The 20,022-nt window shown below is 40.4% G+C and overlaps 1 protein-coding gene across 6 annotated transcripts; it reads right to left on the reverse strand.

The window, feature by feature from the left end:
- Positions 1-488: 488 nt before the first annotated feature.
- On the reverse strand, positions 489-19,948 carry HNRNPA3 (heterogeneous nuclear ribonucleoprotein A3). 6 transcript variants are annotated; one of them, XR_010987361.1, is made up of 13 exons: positions 19,844-19,948; positions 15,838-15,949; positions 11,671-11,793; positions 11,433-11,579; positions 11,139-11,349; positions 10,812-10,901; positions 10,640-10,747; positions 10,459-10,539; positions 9,272-9,418; positions 8,307-8,432; positions 8,151-8,222; positions 5,045-5,119; positions 489-2,894 (listed from the first exon to the last, which is right to left on the reverse strand). XR_010987361.1 is itself a non-coding variant. In XM_068138525.1 (12 exons), exons 2-11 carry the CDS (start codon positions 15,901-15,903, stop codon positions 8,170-8,172), a joined length of 1,152 nt encoding a protein of 383 aa, XP_067994626.1. In that variant the 5' UTR covers positions 15,904-15,949; positions 19,844-19,948; the 3' UTR covers positions 5,667-6,888; positions 8,151-8,169. The 6 variants fall into 6 exon arrangements, 5 of the variants coding, with proteins under 5 accessions (XP_067994626.1, XP_067994623.1, XP_067994627.1 ...); XM_068138525.1 differs by lacking the exons at positions 489-2,894; positions 5,045-5,119 and adding an exon at positions 5,667-6,888; XM_068138522.1 differs by lacking the exons at positions 489-2,894; positions 5,045-5,119 and adding an exon at positions 5,970-8,064.
- Positions 19,949-20,022: the final 74 nt, after the last annotated feature.

The following is a 20,022-nucleotide window of genomic DNA, read 5'->3' on the forward strand; positions in this document are numbered from 1 at the left end:
GGGTAGGGTAGGACCCACAATAACCCAGTAAGGTAGGAAAAAGGGTTTAAAAAGGTATATTGGATTAAGAAGCCAGCCCTGCATTATCTCATTAATCATAAAGTTACGCTAAATAAAATGGTAGTTGTGGGTGAGTTCAGTTTTGGGATCGTTTCCCAGTCTTGGTGGCTGAGCATTTTGGGTTATCATAATTCCAGTTTCATTGTGTGTCACTTGCTTTTGGACTTTCTAAATGTCCTCAAAAAAAACCCCAAACCATCACCACCACACACAACCCCAACCTACAACCACTCCTGAACCACCCGAACACCAGAGTTTGGATGAATAGTATTCTGTTCCCAAGATCCCGTGGAAGGTGGGTTTGACTGTTGTGTGCTGTGTAACTTCAGGCCCTCTCACCTGAATACCATCAACTGGCTTGGAGCCTACAGGGCTGTAGGTACTGGTTTTGTTTTTCCCCTGAAAACACTCACATGCACACGCACAACTTTAGACAGTATTTTATTGTGCAGCTAGCCATGGGAGTATATCATAATCAGCCTTTGTTTTTATTGCCCCAAAGATTTTATTTCCATCTTCTTCACTGATACACCACTTCTGAACAGCAGAGGCCTCTCTGACACCTGGTGCAAACATTCTCTCTTGCAGTTCTAGTTTGACCTTAGGTAACCAGAGAAGAGCAGGGGATTGAAAAGCAGAGAAGCACCAAAGCTTCATCCAGGTCTTTTTGCTCCAGGAGAGTGTGATGCCAGGAACCATGATCCCATTTACTATATCCTCTTTAAAAGGCAGGTGTAACAACCAAGTGCCCGAAGATAAACTTCAGTACCTAAACCTGGGACTATTGGATATTGCAGCTCTGCATATCTATCTTAAAAGAAAAACGCAAGTTTTGTACTTCTTACACTCTGCTACTTGCTGCAAGCTTTCAAATGACCTCATGTCCCACAAAATGTCTGCAGATATAAAAGGATTTTGAAAAAAGTTGCCTCAGATTTCCTACATCCCCAGAAGTGCTAGGAACCCTGCCCAATACAAGTAAATTATTTTTTGCAGAAGATAGGGCACCTGGATGTGCGTTTCCCTAACTGGCACTTTGAAGGTGTTACCTTGTTAATTGCCTCAGTCCATCCCACTCAATGCAACACACTCCTCTTTTTGAGGCAAATGGTCAGCACTAATGGTTGAAGACTTAAAGGCCAGATTTGATAGATGAAGCAAATTTATTTGCTGCAGCTAGAGCAGTCAAACCACCAGTTAAATCAAAGATGCTGCAGCTATTTCTCTTGCTGATGCTGTTCAAAGGTGCCTCTGTTAACTTTGCTGCCACCCCTGCCAAGAAAGGAAATTGCCAAGCCAGGGTGAACACTAGGGGAATGCAAGACACTGGTGCCACTTAAAGCAAGTGGGTCTAATCCAGGATGGAAGCTTTACAGCATAGACATTAAGGAGTAAGCACACTGAACAACAGCCCTGGACAGGGGCTCTGGTGGCAAAGCAGAGAGAACCCAGAGGCCCTGGGTCCCCCCTGCCATGCACTGGGCTATCAAAGGTATGACATTGAGAAAATGCTCCAGTTGCAACAGAAAAGCTTTAGTTACAAATTGGCTACAAAAAACCCCAGTAAACCCCTGCCCTCCACTTCTAATTTGTTCCTTGTTTTAGCACTAACGTGAAAGCCAAAGGCTAACAGTATCAGCCTATGCAGGGGTTGTTGTATTTATACTATCCTGTCATGGATTACAGTTGAAGCTGCTGCCAGTTCTATACCATGCTGCCATCATGCCAACTTCAAAATTAAAGTGGTGGTTGGAGCAAAGTGTCACAGGGCTTGAAGTTCAGATCATAACATGAGAGGCTTCCTGTTCCAGTTGCTGCTTCTGTGTTCCACATTTTCAGGGTTGGTCTTTTCTGTGAGGCAGGTGCTGGGGGTAGGGGTTGCTGGCTTCTGCTGCTGCTGCATTTTGCTGTGCTGCTCTGGAGCCAGGCTAAGATAATTGTGCATTACATTATCTCCTTCCCCATTAAAGCCCAGGGGTTGGGTTGTTGCTTTTTGTGTCATTTTCCCTCCTCTCTGTTGTTAACCCAAGACATACCCACATGCCTAAAACCTAATACATAAACACTTGTTCCATTACCAAGGTGAAAAGAACAAGAAAACCCCTCTAGTTAATGCAGAAGCCTTGTCTGAATTCTGCCAGGCAAAGCAGCAGCCTGAAGTAACTTGGAACACAACTTGCATTTAACAGTGAATGGTGTAGTCACATGTAAACACTCACCGTTTTGGCATTGTTTTGGCATGTGAAAACATGTTGCAAATTATCTCATTATTACTGAGGTAGAGTATGTTCCCAAACCTGTGACTTAGTGACATTGATACACTGACAAGTCATCATGTGAAGACCCTTTATTTCTTGATCAAAAGATTCAGTTTTTAATATTAACAGTTAAGCTGAGCTGAATTAAGGCTTTCTGACTTGGCAGGCCTGAGCTGTAAAGATGATCCTGTAAGATACTGTGTTGCAGTAACTTAAGACCGCTTTGTGTTCCTCAGAGCACTAAAACCAAAAAAAGGTGATGCCAACAGATTCTAGATTGAGAGTCATTTGACAATATACACTTTATTCTGATACAAAATGCCAAGATTTTAACAAATTTCAATCCATTATGGATTATACTGAAAATTTTAATTCGTGTGCTATTTTTAAACTTGTTTAACCACAAGTTCAGCTCACTAGCACCATTCCTCTTCAAGTCTTTGCCAGTTATTATAACAAATTATTCTGTTCCCAATCTTGCGATATTATCTTCTACATGAAGGCCATTTTTCTTCTACGGAGATACTTGGATTACTTTAGTTCAGGAAAAAGCTAATCTTAGATAGAGATGTCAACCTGTAGCACCCACAGCAGAAAAAGAATCATCCATCAGATACCTGAATTTTAGTGACACTCAAGATCTTTCATGCTCCACACAATTTAAGATATAACACTTGTCAGAGACCACAGACTGATAATGTAAGTGAATATTCCACCGCGGTGTAGACAGTGTATGGAAACACATTAATGCCTTAAACACAGGAACCAAAGACAGCAAGCCAGTACATCACGCAACCAATGCTTGAAAGACCAGCAGCATTCCCCTTCCCACCTTAAATATTTAAGTGAAATCACAGTTAAGATGCTGTTGAATTTCAGCAATCCTTAGAACACTTATCCACATGGGCCCCTTTTGGGGAAAGACATTGTTGCTACCTGAAAGTACCATTTGCTTTCAGATTAACACACAGGTTTAGGTACCAAATAAAACTTCTGTAGAACTGCAGCTTAGGGATAATACTTTGTTAACTTTACCTCTTTAAATCTCCATTTACAGTTGCTATTTTCAATAGCAGCCACTATAGAAGAACCAACATTCTTAACTCTTGAAATGCCTCTTAGGCAAAGATACACTGGACCTTTAGCATGTATTTACCTTTGACAGGGTTCATTTATGAATGGAGTATAACTTAAGCTAATTAGTCTAACAAAAGTATTAAAAATCTAAGCATGAAACAATACTAAGTGAAATTCTGGTTCTATACAGAGTGCAGGTGTATACAGAGAACAAGTCTGCATCATCGTAGAATCCTCTCCTGTTATGGAAAAAGTAGAGCTTTGCTATATACACAGGCCTAGTAATGAGAACTATAGAACAAGCTAGAGGTCTTGTTAAAGCATTGTCAAGACCTTATTGTTAAAACCTGTAATGATCTCCCTCCCTTGCTCCATGTACAAAAGCATTTGCTTTCAACTGAGTAATTCTGAGACATACACTGCTACTCCCCGTTACCTGTTGTTACATACCTATGTGCCTAGGTGAGCTCACAAGACAACTTTGCCTAGCAGAGAAGCAGGTTTTACTCCTCCGGGTTTAAGGAAGCAAGCTTGTCACCTCAGCAACAAGCTGCCTAGCTTCCTACACTAGACTGTGGCTTTATTGCAGCCTTTTCAAAGTTTGGCTCAACCATGGCTAAGCAAAAAAACATTTGTTCGCTTAAGAGTCACTGAAATTTCCATTAAGCAGCTCCCAATTAGATGAGCACATCTCAACATTGCCACTGCAAATTTACATCCAAGTTGACTTTCAGTTGTATGCTGTAATTTCAAGTTTGCTTTCTGGATGTTTAAACTTGCTACCTACTGCCTGTAAACATGTGAATCAGTCTGTGGACAAACCCAAAGCCCCAAGTTGAAATGAAATGTACAGGCTCCCTTTGACTTTTTCTGAACAACTGAAGCATAACTGACACTAGAACAGAAACTGAACTCACACAAACAGTATGACGTCCAACACTACTAAATAGAAGTTAAAAATATCCAAGACCTGTAACCATCAAGTACGCAAGAAATTAAATACATGTTCCAAGACTTAAGAACCAGTGTAGATAAAAGGCAGATTGCATGACAGTTTTCATTGCCAATCCCATGTGCAAGTATGGTGGTGCTTTTAGCTGAGCATTACATGACAGTATTTGCCTCTGCTAAACTATCCTGCCTGAAAGCACCAAAAAGGGAGCTCTTGGATTTACACAGAAAATAAACACCTGGTAAGCCATTTTAGCAGGGGAACCAATGCAAAATGCCTTACAGAATTGCTGCAGCAACAGTGCATCACACATTACTGATAATTGTAACCAACGACTTCCAGGTCTTCACCTTTCCAGTTTCTGTAAGGCGCTGCTTTCTCCTTGAAGGTAATGAACAATTTCTCCCACCCCAGAACACTCACCATGGTAACTATGGCACATATTTCAAAACATATTTCTTTTCTGTGTTGTTGACCTCAAATGCACAGCAGTTTTGTACCTGCCAGGAACGGAAGATTCTTGAATAGCAGTTATGGCAGCAAGCAACGCCCATCCAGAACAGGAAACACTGGACAGCATATTCTACAATACTTGTTCCCTAAAGCCTAATGCTTTCCTTGATGTTAAAAGGCTGACAAGAAGCCTAGAAGGAAAAAAGGGTTAAACAAGTGTTTTACTATGCACTACAGATCTTACCCAGTCAGAAACCTTCAGTTGAAGAGGATGTGCAAGACATTCCCCATTTTGTCAAGCAGCAGCTTCTCATTCAACCTGAAAATTAAAGAAATTACTCTTACCTTGTTTAAAAACCTCCCACTACTCTTTATAATTCATGAAAAATTTTAAAGGCAAACCTTACCTATGCTCATTGCCCTTCCTTTCAGGTCTAAATGCTAGACCTATTGATTTTGAGTCAACTCAAGTAGCTATCACTCAAGGAGGTTCCAAAAGGTGAAGAACTCTTGGCTAGACTTTCTTCGATATTTCAGCTGTGATAAGCAGATTTAACTAGCCTTTGGAAAGCTGCTCACTATCAGCACAGAATCTTATGCCTTCACTTTTCTGGAAGTTGAAGCTGTTGCTCCTGCTGCCTCGTCATTCTTTAATTATGCTGACTTCTCCATACTCAATAGGCTGCTGAAGTCCTGTCTTATGAGTCTCCTTAGCAAAGTATGGATCAAAGAAGTACATCCTAGGTTCTGTGAAGCTGGTTAATCACTGTCCTCATGGCTTACACTTTTCCACATCACAAACGACAGCTAAACTACCCCACCCACCTACAAAGCGGTCACTTACATCCATCTCTTAAAAGGTTGCATACAGATCTTGTTCATAAAGTTTATTATGACACTATTTTTCAAAGTTAACATTGTTGTCACAGTACAGCTACAAGAGGCCCTGTTAAAAAGAACACTGTCAATACATTCTAAAATTTAGAAATATCAGATCGTCAGAGGGACATCAACCCCATCCTCCAGTCGTCCCTGCAATCAGATGCAGGCCCCACGTAGTACAAGTCTACACATCATCTAATTGTAGTAATGTACAAAGCAAGTCGGTAGTTAGGTGGCTCACTCCCTAGTGAGTTGTGGTTTAGTTTCCAATGTTTTCAAACTCCAAATGGGTTGTTTAAAAAATGCCTTTATTGAAATACAGCCTCCCCCCAACCCCAAATCGTATGTACAACAACAGAAGCATTCACTAAATCACCAGTTCTTGCTTTAACTTTAGAGATTTTATAACTCCACAGAAAATAAGCAGACTTTGAAATCCAGTTTGGAGGCTACCATCTTGACACGGGTTCCTTGTTTTAGTGTACTGCAGTCTAAATACACTCCAATAACAGTGTTTAAATAACATTGTTTAATTTTTTTTTCCAAACAACACACTCATTTTTCTACTTAAAATAATTCATTGTTAATATGACTGATTATGCCTTGAGTATTTCATACATCTTTGCAAATTCATTCCTACACTGGAATTGCATTTACCTTATACTGCACATTGACCCAGCAGTGAAACCAAGTGTGAGTAATGCCAGCCAATACACATTGTCAAGTGTCAGTATTTCTTCTATTGACTGAGTCCCTACTCCTCTGGGTCTGAACCGACAGAAAGCACTGTCCTGGCAACACTTGAGAGAATTTACATCAGATGAGAAAAGAACAGACTGCAGTGCTGTATGTAATTTGGAGGTCAGAAGTGAGAATGAAGTACAATTTCTAGCCACATGTGCTTATAAGATTTGCTACTCCAGTGCATCAAATAAAATTGTAACACGCTATCATTCTGCCTGTGGAAACTCAAGATTGTACCATTCTACATCGTGGGAGGTGTTTCTAGTCAGTAAAATACACCTAGATTGTGTTTTATTTTGAGCTCTTAGCTGAGCACAGACATTTGCAAGGGGAGAAGCTTGAAAACTATACTACTTAGAGCCCATGGTGAATGGGCTTTTGGAACGCATTACCTGGGACTGTCAGTGATTACACCTGTGCTACCCTTGGCTCCCAGTCAGAAGAATGTGTCCAGAAAATTGCCTAGGGTGCATGCAAGAAAGTATATAGCCATTAAGTTATTGAGGAACATTCCTAATACTGTCACTATGACGCCTCATTTAATTGAAACAGAGCAGTCTGGTGTGAGGGAGAGGGAAATGGGGACAAAGGAAGGGGATGAAAATTCCAAGCCACCCTCCCCAGAGTATAGTTTTATTGAAACAGAATCATTGTATATCCCAAGAAAACAGGCACTTGATTCCCCCCACCTTAACTTCTCGGGAATTACAATAAATATAAAGGTAAAAAGCAAGTTTCTTTTTGTCTTCACCCAAGACTTAAGCAACTGCAGTTATCCCTTATACATCTCAAATGAGACGGGAGACAGCTTTAATGTGTCTAAAGTTGGTCTTGTTAAAATACTTATCATGCCTTATTTTCTTGAAGCGCTAGTACTAATACAGAACTACAAATTAAAAATTATGCACAAACCAAAAAGTAATTTTGAGTTTTCATTAAGGTAAAGCTTAGTTCTATAATTCACAAACACTAATTTGAGTAACTCAATCCTAGTTATACATCTAAAACAAACTATAATGCAACATACAGATGTCTTCCCTCTGTATGCTTATGTAACTCATGTCAATGACAGTTACATATATACACTGAGACTAGACCCCTTAAGACTGCAAATCAATAGGTGTTTCTATTGTTAAATTAATACAAAATAGTAATTGAGAAATGCATTTATCCTCTCTAACAAGGAAACACCCTAGACTACATTTTATTTCTGTTATAGAGTTCTCTGTACTAAGTGTGGAAAAACTGAACTACACAAATATTGAAAAGTTAAAAATTCCTTAATTTGTTTATTCCTGGTACCACTACCACAATTTACAGGGCAATATACCTGATGTAATGGGAAAATAAAAAGAAAAAAGAAAGACAAAGCTACAACAGATAAAGACCTCAGGAATGTACATCTAATCGACACTACATTGCATTAATCAATAGCTGCACTTTTTGCAAACTGTGGCTATGACAGTCCTGAACAAGAAGGGTTTCCTGTTTAAGCTGCAGTAACTTTTCTGACTATGGATCATCGTTCCTTCTGTGGCAGATTTTACAGTTCCTCTAATGCATTTGGGACGACTGTCTCAAAGTAACCTGCAGCTTTCCTGACAACTCCTCGCTCTCTCTCCTGCTAAGAACTGTAGCCTGTTGAATACAGGATAAGAAAATTATTACTCTCAGTGAACAGTTGTACATTATTAATCATCATTATAAATATGCATTACACCTACCCTTTTCCTGGTAGCATTTTTAGAATCGTCTACCACCATAGCCCCCACTTCCACTTCCAGATCCATAACCACCTACAAAAAAAACGAGTGCATATTGGGACAGCAGTAACATGAGATTTTAACCCAAAAATCTTTGCTGTACAAAATCATACTTACCACCATAGGGACTGCCTGAACTTCTGCCACCAAAACTGCCACCACCTTTCATGGGACCATAGTTAGACTGCTGTTGTCCACTGTAATTTCCAAAATCATTGTAGTTCCCACTTCCACCGTAATTACCTGAAACAAATAGAGATTTATAAAACCACTTTGGTTCAAGACTTAGGATATGAAGCATGCCAAATTATGACATCCAATGTCATGTTTAAAACAATTTGAAATAGAATTGCAAGCATTTTGCATGCTACCTCTACACCAAATACACAAATGATAGAAGACCCCTAGCATTTTAAGGGTTTAAAATTGGCATTTTGTTGATGAAAAATACCACACAACATAGCAACTGGACTTGATCTCAAAGGTCTTTTCCAACCTAAACAGTCTGTTACTAGAAATTGTACACAGGTTTGAGTAGGCAATTAGAAGTTAATGCAACAGAAGAAATTTAAGGCCTCCAAACTCAGAAAAGCACAAGTTTCACTGTTATCCTTCCAGTGCTTTGTATGTAATACATTATATACAATCGATTTGCTCCAGAAAATGACAGAACTATAACAGGCACGCTGCTTACACAACATGAGAGGATATAATAAAATTATGCAGTAGATTTTCCAGCTTAACTCCTCAGACCTGGAGCACACAATGAAAAAGTTTATATAAACTTCGATTTATCATCTTCACAAAGGACAAAGTGATCGACATGATGTGAACGGCTGAGAGCAACAGCATAACTACAGTGCTCAAACGCTTAAAAATTCTACCTGACCTCCCCATGTACATTTATTATTTTTCAAAAAGAACAACTAGTACCATGTAAAACAATGCAGTAGCTCTCCTTGTGTAACATTGTCTACATTAAGACTTAACCATACAACTTTATAGTAACATACTTCGGGCATTGTACAACTCGGACCTGACTGAAAAGCATGGATGCCTACTGTCTAAAGTCAGCCTCTTACCACCACCAAAATTTCCTCCTTCATTGTAACCATCATATCCTCCTCCTCCACCACCATATCCACCACCTGGGTTTCCATATCCTGGTCCTCCACCACCACCATAACCTCCTCTGCTGCCATAGCCAGGACCACCTCCATAGTTGCCACCTTTGAATAAAATAGTTAAAATAAACACATCAATGCTGAATGCTGGTAATGAAAGGTCCACCTGACAAAAAAAAAAAAACCCAAAACAAAACCACACACAAAAAAACCCAACAAAAACAAACCCAACAAACCAACAACATAACCACACAACACCCCACAATGTTTCCCCTGTATCGTACTCATTGCAGTGCCGCAATTTCTAAACCAGTTAATCCAAACATCACACATGCATTAGCTTACGTGTCCTCAGAAGCATAATGCTTATGAAATTCATTTTGGCTCACAGAGAATACACAGACATTCTGCTACCACCACCAAAACCCAATACATGTAAAACCTGTCTCTTTACACAAATGGCTTTGTGCAACACCCGCTTTATTCCTCTGAACAGAAGTGACTGAAGTAGACAAAAACCCTCAAAATTCTGGTTTATAGTTTTTATCCAGACAAACTTAAGGCATCTGAAAAACTTCAGTTAGTCTAGATGCTGATCTAGTCTCTGACGTTTTGATGAGTACTTCCAAACTGTGAAGCAGTTCCAAAGAACTCAAAATGCATCTGCTTAAAGAATTGGGACAGAAAGAATTAAACGCTATTTTCCACATTTCCTGCCTCTCCCAAACACAAAAAAAAGCTACTTCTATATGCATTGGTAATTTCCAGTTCTTTTGGATACTCATCGAAACTTCATCTTGGAAAAGATACTACTGAACCATGAAAAGTCTTCGAGTTGATTGAAAAGGTATCTGTTAACTGGTCACCGCTTTATGCAGTTTTAGGCATCTCAGCCGGCACTGAAATTTCATTTAGTTCAATAATCATAAACACCTGCGTCACGACATGAAGTTATTTAAAAGGATAAATACAGGAATGTGGCTTTTTAAACCCATCCTTTTATGCGGAACAAAAAAACCCTTTAACTCTACAGCGCAGAAGTCCACTTCGGTGATAATATTTTCATTTCCATGGTGAAGGTAAGACTTTAACTTAGTTACGACATTATGGTGAGAAAAAAATAAAATATTGAGCAAAACACTTACCATCACCAAACCCATTGTATCCATCACCACCTCCAAAGCTTCCTCTGCTACCTCCACCACCACCACCACCACCATAACCTCCTGGAATAGAAAAGAGACAATTGTTTTCAACTGTCTAAGACAACTAACACAGGAATTACAACAAAAATTCTACTCTCTATATAACACTCTAGTAATTTACCTCTTCCACCAAAGTTTCCTCCCCGGCCAAAGTTTCCTCCACCACCTCCAAAGTTTCCACGACCCATGAAGTTGCCTGAGCCACCACCACGACCTACAAAATGTTTTACTTAAAATTACATTAATTGAAAACCAGTTACACATAAAACAACCATGCACAACTACAAACTCACCTCTCTGAGAGCTAGCAGTCTGCATCTCTTGTTTTGAAAGAGCTTTTTTAACTTCACAGTTATGTCCATTTATAGTATGATATTTCTGAACTACAAAAAATTGTGAAATACCCAAGAGTTAGAAAACCAAATCACTGAAAGCAATATGCAATAGAAGTCTCATAGAAAACTACTGTAAAGCATGACCACACTTTTAAAGGACCATTACAGCTACCTCATTTCTTCCAATAAAGCAGCTGGTTAAACCATCATCTTACATTCCACACACTCTTCTCTATAATTCCTGTTACACTTTTATCCTTGAGTCACTTCTAAGGAGTTACCTACCAACAATTTTATCAACTGTATCATGATCATCAAAAGTTACAAAAGCAAAGCCTCTTTTCTTTCCGCTTTGCCTGTCTTCCATGACTTCTATGGTTTCAATCTTGCCATATTTTTCGAAGTACTCTCTTAGGTTATATTCTTCTGTATCTTCTTTAATTCCACCAACAAATATTTTCTTTACTGTGAGATGTGCCCCAGGCTTCACAGAATCCTACAACGCCAGAAAGTTACAATCAATGTTTTAAACCATTAGTTAAAGATTAGGAAACGAGGTTAACTGAAACACTAACTCACCTCCCTTGAAACTGCTCTCTTTGGTTCAACCACACGCCCATCAACCTTATGCGGTCGAGCACTCATAGCAGCATCCACCTCCTCCACACAAGAGTAAGTCACAAAGCCAAAGCCTCTGGAACGCTTTGTTTGTGGGTCTCTCATCACCTACAAAAAACACAGGGGGCATTCTGCATGTCTGTACTAAATTATGTACCTGTATTCTTACAAAAGCACAAACTAATATTTGACACTTTACCACACAGTCCGTGAGTGTGCCCCATTTTTCAAAGTGCTCTCTCAAGCTATCATCTGTTGTTTCAAAGCTCAGACCTCCAATGAACAGCTTTCTCAACTGCTCTGGCTCCTTTGGTTCATGGCCCTACAAAATAGAAAAAACAAAAACATATTTTGAATGCAAACCACAAAATTACTAAAAATTATCTGTGCACACTGTAACTACAATTGAGTGGAATATATTTACATAAAAACAATGACCACTAAGGAGTTTAGACAGCAGCATAGTTAACACTGAGGTGTGATTTTAATTAAAGCATTAACAACTTCAGAGAGCTCAAACACAAATAACAGTAAGGAAATTTCAATATCCTAAATGATTCTGTTACTCCACAGTACTGCCTCTCTTACATTTGGGTTGCATAATACTCTGTAGGTATAAGCAATGAAGCACTGGTAGATAAAAAACATTGTCACAAGGAACTATAAAAACTTTAATAGAGTGTAAAAGAAAAACCAGTTATTGTGCAAATCCAGTGTCTCATTTTGGGTCATCTATTCTGGAAAGGTTTTTTATGCACTTTGGAAGAAATTTAAGAATCTTAATTCCTTAAGTATAATTTTCAAATTGAGTACATGCAAGCAAAAAAGAAGTACATATGCAGTACACACAAAACAACATGGACTTCTTATTTTACAAAGTAAATGACTAATAAATGACTAGTAGTGGGTACAACTACTGGCAAACTGATACCTTAAACTTGTTTTAAGATACTTGTTAAGTGTTCTTGACAATATCACTCATATATGACCAGCCACATTAAAAAAATCTGTCAATTTTCAGAACTCAGTTTTCTATAGCATAAATAAAGTAGCCTTAAAGGTGCTTTAGTGTTTCTGCTTTCCTTCAGTGTTGGGGTTTTTTGGTGTCAGGGTATATACCCATAAATTTGTCAGCCAATTGTGAAAAACAGTTTTATAGCTTTCTCCCATGTCCAAAACAGAAATCTTAGTTAAAAAAATCATATAAAAAACTTCTTTAGTAAGTTGGTATTTTTGTGCATGTAAAACACTGCACAAGGCACATGCTAGTTATGCTGCGGATGACTTCAATTCGGCAGCATGAATGCATTAACAGGCATCAAAGTTTCTGCTGCAGTGAATTAATCTAGACTACATGCATCATTAGTCTAGAACTGAACTACATAAAAGCACCCACAGACTTCTACATGTAGATGTGCTTCAAACTTGAAGGTAAAGTGCTTTGACCTCTGCCAAAATGTAAATGAAGTGGGTGGTGGTTCCTGGGCTGGTCCAGAAAGTGTACATCCCTTTGAGTGCAACCCTACCACCCTGAAGAGCAATGAGTACTGCGAAGCAATACTTGTCAAAAAATAATTTAATTACATCATACTGCTTTAACAAATCATCATTTTACAATATTCAGGTTGTATTACAGAAAACAATGCCTAAGATTATGAAAAGCTGGGTGGGGAGTAAATGCCTGACTTCACACCTACTAAACGGGAAAAAGCCCCAGTATTCTCAGTAACAATGTGTTGTTTAAGGTTTATGTTTGTTACAGGAAGATTACATAAATGATTGACAGTCAATAGTCTTGTGACTAAAAAGTAAAGATTCTTTTCTACAGTCTTCCAAGTGGTTTGGACTACAGAAGTATAACAAAAATCTCCCTTCTATCTATATGTAAACTTCAGTATAAAATACCAGAATAACACACATACCATATAAAGAAACTACTTCAGATTAAGTACATATTGTCTTCTGCTGCTAATTGCTCCCTCCCCCCCCCCCCTTTTTTAAACTTATTGACAATAGTTAACTTTTAGCTGGGTTATGTTAAAGCTGGGAACATTAAATGTTTCAAACTCTCCCACACATATTAAAGGAAATGTATCATGTGCACATAAACTGTCATTCCCATGTGGCTGGAACAATGCTGTTCAGAGCTTCTTCCGCTCCTACCAAAGAGGACAGTGTATTCAGAACATACCTGTTACAGTATGTCTCTACAGATACAAAAAGCAACATTTTCATAGGGAATTAGTTTTTTTCAGGTATTGTGTTCTCACTGGGTTAAGCATCTCCACAGCTTTCAGAGTGCTGCTGTCCTCTATCACACATGTCGTTCCTCAGTCCTTCTGCTGCAGGCTGATTATAACAAGTCTCTGCTGGACAGCAAACCTTGCACAACACACTTCTCCCTGCCCTGTGTAACTACCACACTACTTCAACAAAATCTCCAGGTTCCCTCCTGCGCAGCTAATAACGCAGGCCAGGACGCCATTTTGCAGTTTTCCTTTGTCAGGGCGGGGAGGGTTAGTTGCAAGAACACCCATCCTGCCTGCAGCCAGCAAGCAGCTTCATTTCTCCCGCGCGCAGCTTAAAGGCCTTTCCAAATACATTAACAGGCTCTAAGGAGTCAGGGAACTTTAATTCCAGCCTTGACTAGCGACTTCCTGCCGCGAAGCAAAGCTCTGCGGATCCCAGACGGCCTCCATTTTGTGTGCGATCTCTTCTCCTCCACCCTTAATATGGAGCCGGAGGGGAGGAGCCACGGGAGAGCGGGAACGCGCTCGCGCAGTAGCGCCCGCCCCGCCCGCCACGTCCCAGCGCCGCGGGAGAGTCCCGACGGCCCTGCCCCGGAAAGCGCGGCCCGGAAGGAGGGCAGGGAGAGACCGGATTGTGGGGAGCACGTGGATCACCCCTTCTCACCACCAAAATCCACCTTCTGGTTGGTACATCCTACCTAAAACCACCAACACTCAGCGAAGTAACTGCACGTCTCTCAGAAGAGAGGAAGAATAAATTGGCAACTAGCAACCCCCGAGGATTCCTATGAAAAATCCTAAACTCTGCAGGACTTATGACACCTTTTCACAATGCTGCTGTGATACACACTCTGTATTCCGAGTTTGCTATGAACTTAACTTTCACATGGCAGGAGGTTTGATTAATCAGCGTTTTGGCACTGCAGTACTACAGTATGAAGGCACTGTTTTCAAGTCAACTCCTCTGGTGCACCATACCTCTATTAACAACAGCAAGTGCCAGGGCATCCCAGCTATGCTTACCTGCAAGATGAGACTGCTCTGTTCCTTAGGCAGTCCAACCCTAGACTGCCTTCTGAAATGGGAAACCTTACAGACAACTGGCACCTCATCAACTTTGTGAAACGTTTTCTCTAGAAATTTAATGGCTTGGAAGTACATTCCAGCGCAAGCTACTTTTAAGAGCTCTTTTACTAGGCAGCTGAGTGACCCCAGTTACATTCTATCCGAAGTCCAAACAAAGGAGACAGTTGCAACATTCCTTCCAGAAGGACTTTACCCTTATCACATTTCAATACAAAATAACCATAAGGTACCCCACACATGCAACTCGGATGGGGTTAGTTCTAATTCACATGTAAAAGCCCTCACACATTGCAGGAGTATGATTCCTGGAAAAAGTTAAACTAGTTCAAAATTCAGGCATCCTGGAAAAACGTTAGAAAACAAATCAAAACCATCAGATAACGTCTGTTATAAATATTTTTTTTACATAGCTTAATACCTTCTCTTTTGTGATTTTAAATTTCAGGTTATTTTCTGAAGGGTACCAAGGCTATTTCTCCCACTCCCATTTCCACACCCTGCCCCAAAGTAACTAGCTCACATCCTCAGAACAGCCCCACCATCGTCTCTATACTATGCACCTTATTCAGTCTATAGTATTTCTGTCAGAAGCAAAAGAAATCTTTACTTAGTACAGCCTCAATCATTTTTTAATCAATCATTTAGTCAATCATTTTTTAATCACAAAAACCCCTGACTTCATTCCCTCTAATATCAGGATTGTGAAGATACAAAGGAACTGAGTTCCTGAGGATGCATGAACTTGTTTTTAAAAAAATACACCTTGCTTTAATCACAAGCATACATTTCATCACTTTTGTTCTAACAGAAAACTAGAAAAGCAACATCTCCCCACTGCACTGAATATCTCACCCCTTAAAATTTTAAGTAACATACTACAACTCAAAGTTATTCCACTAATATGGTGATGAAAGTAAAAGGGGAAAAAAAAAAAGCTAGGAATTAATATATCAAATAGAAATGGTTCAGTTGTGGAGTTTTTTAAAATATCTTCCCCTTAAAGCTACTTGTCAAATGAGAAATCCCCTCACCTGTGAGGATCGTCTTCCTTTCCTCTTGTAGTCTTCCACATCTCTCTCTTCCTTAAGAGCAGCCATTTTGGAAGGGTACTCTAGCTCAGCCTTTATTTCAGATGTAGGAACCCTAGAAAACAGGTTGGATAAGTTAGTACTTGCCTCAATTCCTGTGCAGCACTGCACGAGTGTAGCTTTATAGGAGGAAATGGGAGAAGGGGTGAATGTAGAAAAAAAACGCAAGTATTTAAAAGGGTAGAGTAAAAATCCTCAACCTATTTTACTCATGATTAAGAAGAGCATCTGTTATCCTAGTAAATCTCTTCTTATACCAGTTGGACTACCTAGGTACAAATTAATGCTCAAATCCACAAAAAACAATCTGTTGATTACCATCTTGCATAACGATCAAAAATACAACTCAAACAGCAAATTCCACCTCTCGATATCCAAGTTCACTACATAAATCAAACTCTACTTACCTAGATTTTAAACCCCATAATATTCAACACATTGCAATTATTTCTTATTAGAATTATCATATGTGTAACTTACTGTAATCAGTGATCTAGCAGCCTGGAATTGTAACACTAGAGGATGTGTTAAATGCAAGAATCCTCTACTGATTCTATTCTTGCAACATCAGAAATTTTAGCAGATGATTCTCAGCCATCTGTAGCACTAGTAATCTGAATTACTTTTCTTCCAAGTGACGTGTGATTATCAGCCTTTACCCATTTACACACCCAACTTTTAACAATAAATGTTAACAAAATGAAGTATGTTCTATACAAAAATCAAGTTTACCAGATAAGCTCAGTGAGCAAATCTGTAAACATTCTAACAATAACAAAAAAACCCCAAAACAACCAACTCCACAAACACCACACAGAAACACAATTTTAAAAAGTAAATCACATTCCCCTTAGTCTTTATTTCTAATTTTCTGAGACAATATATTAAGTTTGTCTTGCTCTACTTTATTAGTATCTTTATAGTATCACTACTTTGCATGTTTTTAAAAAACAGTAGCAAATAGACTGTCAACTAAATAACGTAGTTCTGTGGAACTATACTTGTACTGCATTAAAATCATTTATATTTACCAGATTAGATGTATTTTGGAGTTTGCTTGGATTGTGGGGAGGGTTTTCGGGTTTTATTCCCTCAAATACTGTATAATAAAAGACGAGCTGGCCTCTACTAATGATCAGTATGTACTGCCATTCAAGAGTGGAAATTGTTATTTAATAATTCGATGTTAAAAACCAGCTTCAAACTAAACTCAGCTGGGAAACAATGAGTACTATGATTTAATGCATTAACAATTTTCAAGGTTTTATGAAATAAAGTGTTTGCATTATTTTCAGTTCCTCCCTACACAATAATAAACCTGCTATTGAGATCGTTTAAACAAAACATCAGTTTGACTTAAGATACTGTTTCAACTGAGCTGTTTCAATTCCTGAAGCCATAACGGGAAGGCACTAAACAGAACATTAGCAATTCAAAGGCTTTAAAAAAAAAAAAAGTACTTGCATAGAAAAAAAAACCAACTTTGGTAATTATTAAGGAGAAAAAGGATAAGCCTATTAAAAGACTTTAAGTAATTTAAAGTATGCAATCCCTGTCTGATTCTGTCACCTGCTACTTTCTCTACTGAGGCTCCATGGTGGCCAACAAAAAGCCCTGAAGCATGGTCCCCTGCCACCGTGGCGGAGACAGTGAAAAGCAAGTTGTCTCCCTGCTAATGCACACCATCTGCTGAAGGAAACACAGCCCTGCTCAGCCCTATTCCTGCTTTGCCTTACAAAGTTAATAAAGCCGTCACTATTAGCTTTTTTAAAATACTTAACATCAACAACATAGTCAACTTTAAGTATTGAGAACGTTTTAATCAACTGAGTTAAACTAGCAGATACACACTGCAACTTAACTACAGAGCTGAAAGTAGTCTCAGAACAAATCTGTAAGTTATGAAAAATCCTGGGACATACCTCACTGCTCGAAGGAACCTACAAATGCTACTGTAGCCTTTACAGAGACAAGGTAATAAAGGTGAAACAGACAACGCCAAAATGGAAATTCACCTGTCCTTCAGAGAATACTATGGAGATGTATTTTTTTTTCTGTAAATAGCTAAAACTAGACCTAATGTAGATACAGTGTATTTTACCAAATAAAAGAGTTAAGCAGCAAAACAACAGATTTTCATCTCTTAAGTATGTTGGCAGTTTATTCCCAATGCCAACAGGTATTATCTGCTAGGAAAAATGAAAAAAATACTAACTTAGTAACTTATGCAATGACTTTCCAAGCTTTACTGAAGCATGTCAAAATGCTTTGAAGCCATTAACTGTTCCAGTTGCTAAACTACTCAACCTTGAAGCAGCTAAACCAATTGATTACATGGAAGTTATTTTTAGCTCTTTTTCTAAGGCACCTAGTTTGTTCTCTGCTTTTAATGCAGGAACAGAAAACAGAGTGACTCGAGTGCTCTACATTTTCTAAGGTTTCAGTTTATGATGAAGAGGGTCGAGAGAGAAGAAAAAAACCGCAGAAAAAAAATCCAATACCAGTTCTGCTTATCATGATTTACTTAAAATAGCTGAGAAAGAAAATCCATAGGTTTGAGAAGAGAGTAAAGAAAAAACAAGGCGAGATATCATGACAGTATTTCCCTCCAGCTAGGGTATGAATGACTGCGCCTGCTTGCATTTAATCTCGACTTCATTCAAGTTGAGGAATAATTCAATCTGCATTTGCACAGGACTGCTTCTTCCTGTTGCCCGCTTGGATCGTGGTGGAATGCCACCAAACGCCGCAGCTATTGTGCCTGCGCGGTTGGGGGACTGGATAAAGGCATAAGGAGAAAGCTTTGCACTATGCCTTCCCCCACCTCCCCGAGCAGCAAAAGCTCGCTACACGTGCTAAATCCCTCGGGAAGGGGCGATGGGGGAAGGTTATTACGAAGGTGCTGCAACATGTACCAGTATTCCTCAACGAGAAGCAGCACATTGCATTAATGGAACATAAGTGCTATGGAAGTCTGTTAGCAGGAAAATTAGTGGGTAAAGAATATCCCTACCGCACTACTCAGGGTAGTTTAAGAGTGGGGCCACACAGGGAGGACAGAACAATGACACACTCCTGTGTGGGACGCGGTTCTTCTCCACTGTCACTCGAATACGTGCCTAAGTGTTTCAGAGTCCCTTAGGCTAGCTGAGGAGGAATCTGCAACTAACAGTCTCGTCCCAAGCCGAGGCCCAGATCTTCCCCACCCACACTATACAGCTCAGCAAAATGGCGGCTGAAGTCACTGCGCCCGAGGGTCTGCACGGCGGAAGCGCAGCTTCTCCCGCACCCTCCCTCTTCCTGCCAGCATCCGCCATTGCGGGCTAAACCCGCCATGTCGCAGGAAAAAACGGATCTAGATGGCAGCGGAAACGCTACGAGGCGGCCGCTCCACAGTGGCGGCGGGAACGCCAAGGGGCAAGATTACGCACACACACACAAAACCGCTGCCCGTCGCGCCCAGCGCTACCCTTTCCCACTTAGGGGCTCCGGCGGATAGTTAATACGGCTCTACCTCTGTAGAGAGCGAAAGGGGAAAGAGACCACATCACCTCCCCTTCCACCCTTGCCTTATCTTAGCCTAGTAGGTTCCGCTCCCTACACGCGGCGAGCAGTTACCTCCATTTTGTGACCAGAATCGCCTCCTTCCGTACCAATATGGAGCCGAGGGAAAGGAGGAGGAGGGAGGAGAGCGATCACGTGGTGGAAAGGCGGGATGCAGCCACCCAGCAAGAGAGGGGGAAGGGAGGGCTGGGTGCCGCGTGCGCGCAACGGCCGTTACTGCTTCCCTCACGGCGGCCGCCGCCCCTCCCCCCGCGAGACGCGCCGCGAGCCCTGGGCCGCGCTCAGCCGAGCAGCCCCTTCCCCAGCGAAGGGGTGGCAAACGACGGGAGCGAGAGCAGAGAGAGGGGGAAAAGGGAATAGCGAGCAAGACAAGATAAGATATAACCGTGCCAGCGTTCAGTCAAGCGCCTTCCCGCCCTGCTCAGTCCCACGCCGGCAGCCGGCCCTGCGCGCTAACCGCCGCCCGCTGTGGGGTGGTAGCGCTAGCGCGCAGCCGTGACGGGTACGTCACGAGCTCCGCCTCTTCTCTCTACGTCAAGCCGCCCGCCGGCCTTGCGGCCTGCC

Source organism: Melanerpes formicivorus, unplaced genomic scaffold (assembly GCF_026170545.1).
Source record: "Melanerpes formicivorus ecotype bairdi unplaced genomic scaffold, bMelFor1.0.p_v2 SCAF_5, whole genome shotgun sequence".
In the NCBI taxonomy this organism is placed as follows: Eukaryota; Metazoa; Chordata; class Aves; order Piciformes; family Picidae; genus Melanerpes; species Melanerpes formicivorus.

Excerpts from the sequence above, each read along its gene's own strand:
- HNRNPA3 (XM_068138525.1), bottom strand. The coding sequence starts at position 15,903 with ATGGCTGCTCTTAAGGAAGAGAGAGATGTGGAAGACTACAAGAGGAAA. Across the intron at positions 10,540-10,639 it reads AGGAAACTTTGGTGGAAGAG|GAGGTTATGGTGGTGGTGGT; the intron begins GTAAATTACTAG and ends TTTCTATTCCAG. Across the intron at positions 8,433-9,271 it reads AGGAGGAAATTTTGGTGGTG|GTAATTACGGTGGAAGTGGG; the intron begins GTAAGAGGCTGA and ends TATTTGTTTCAG.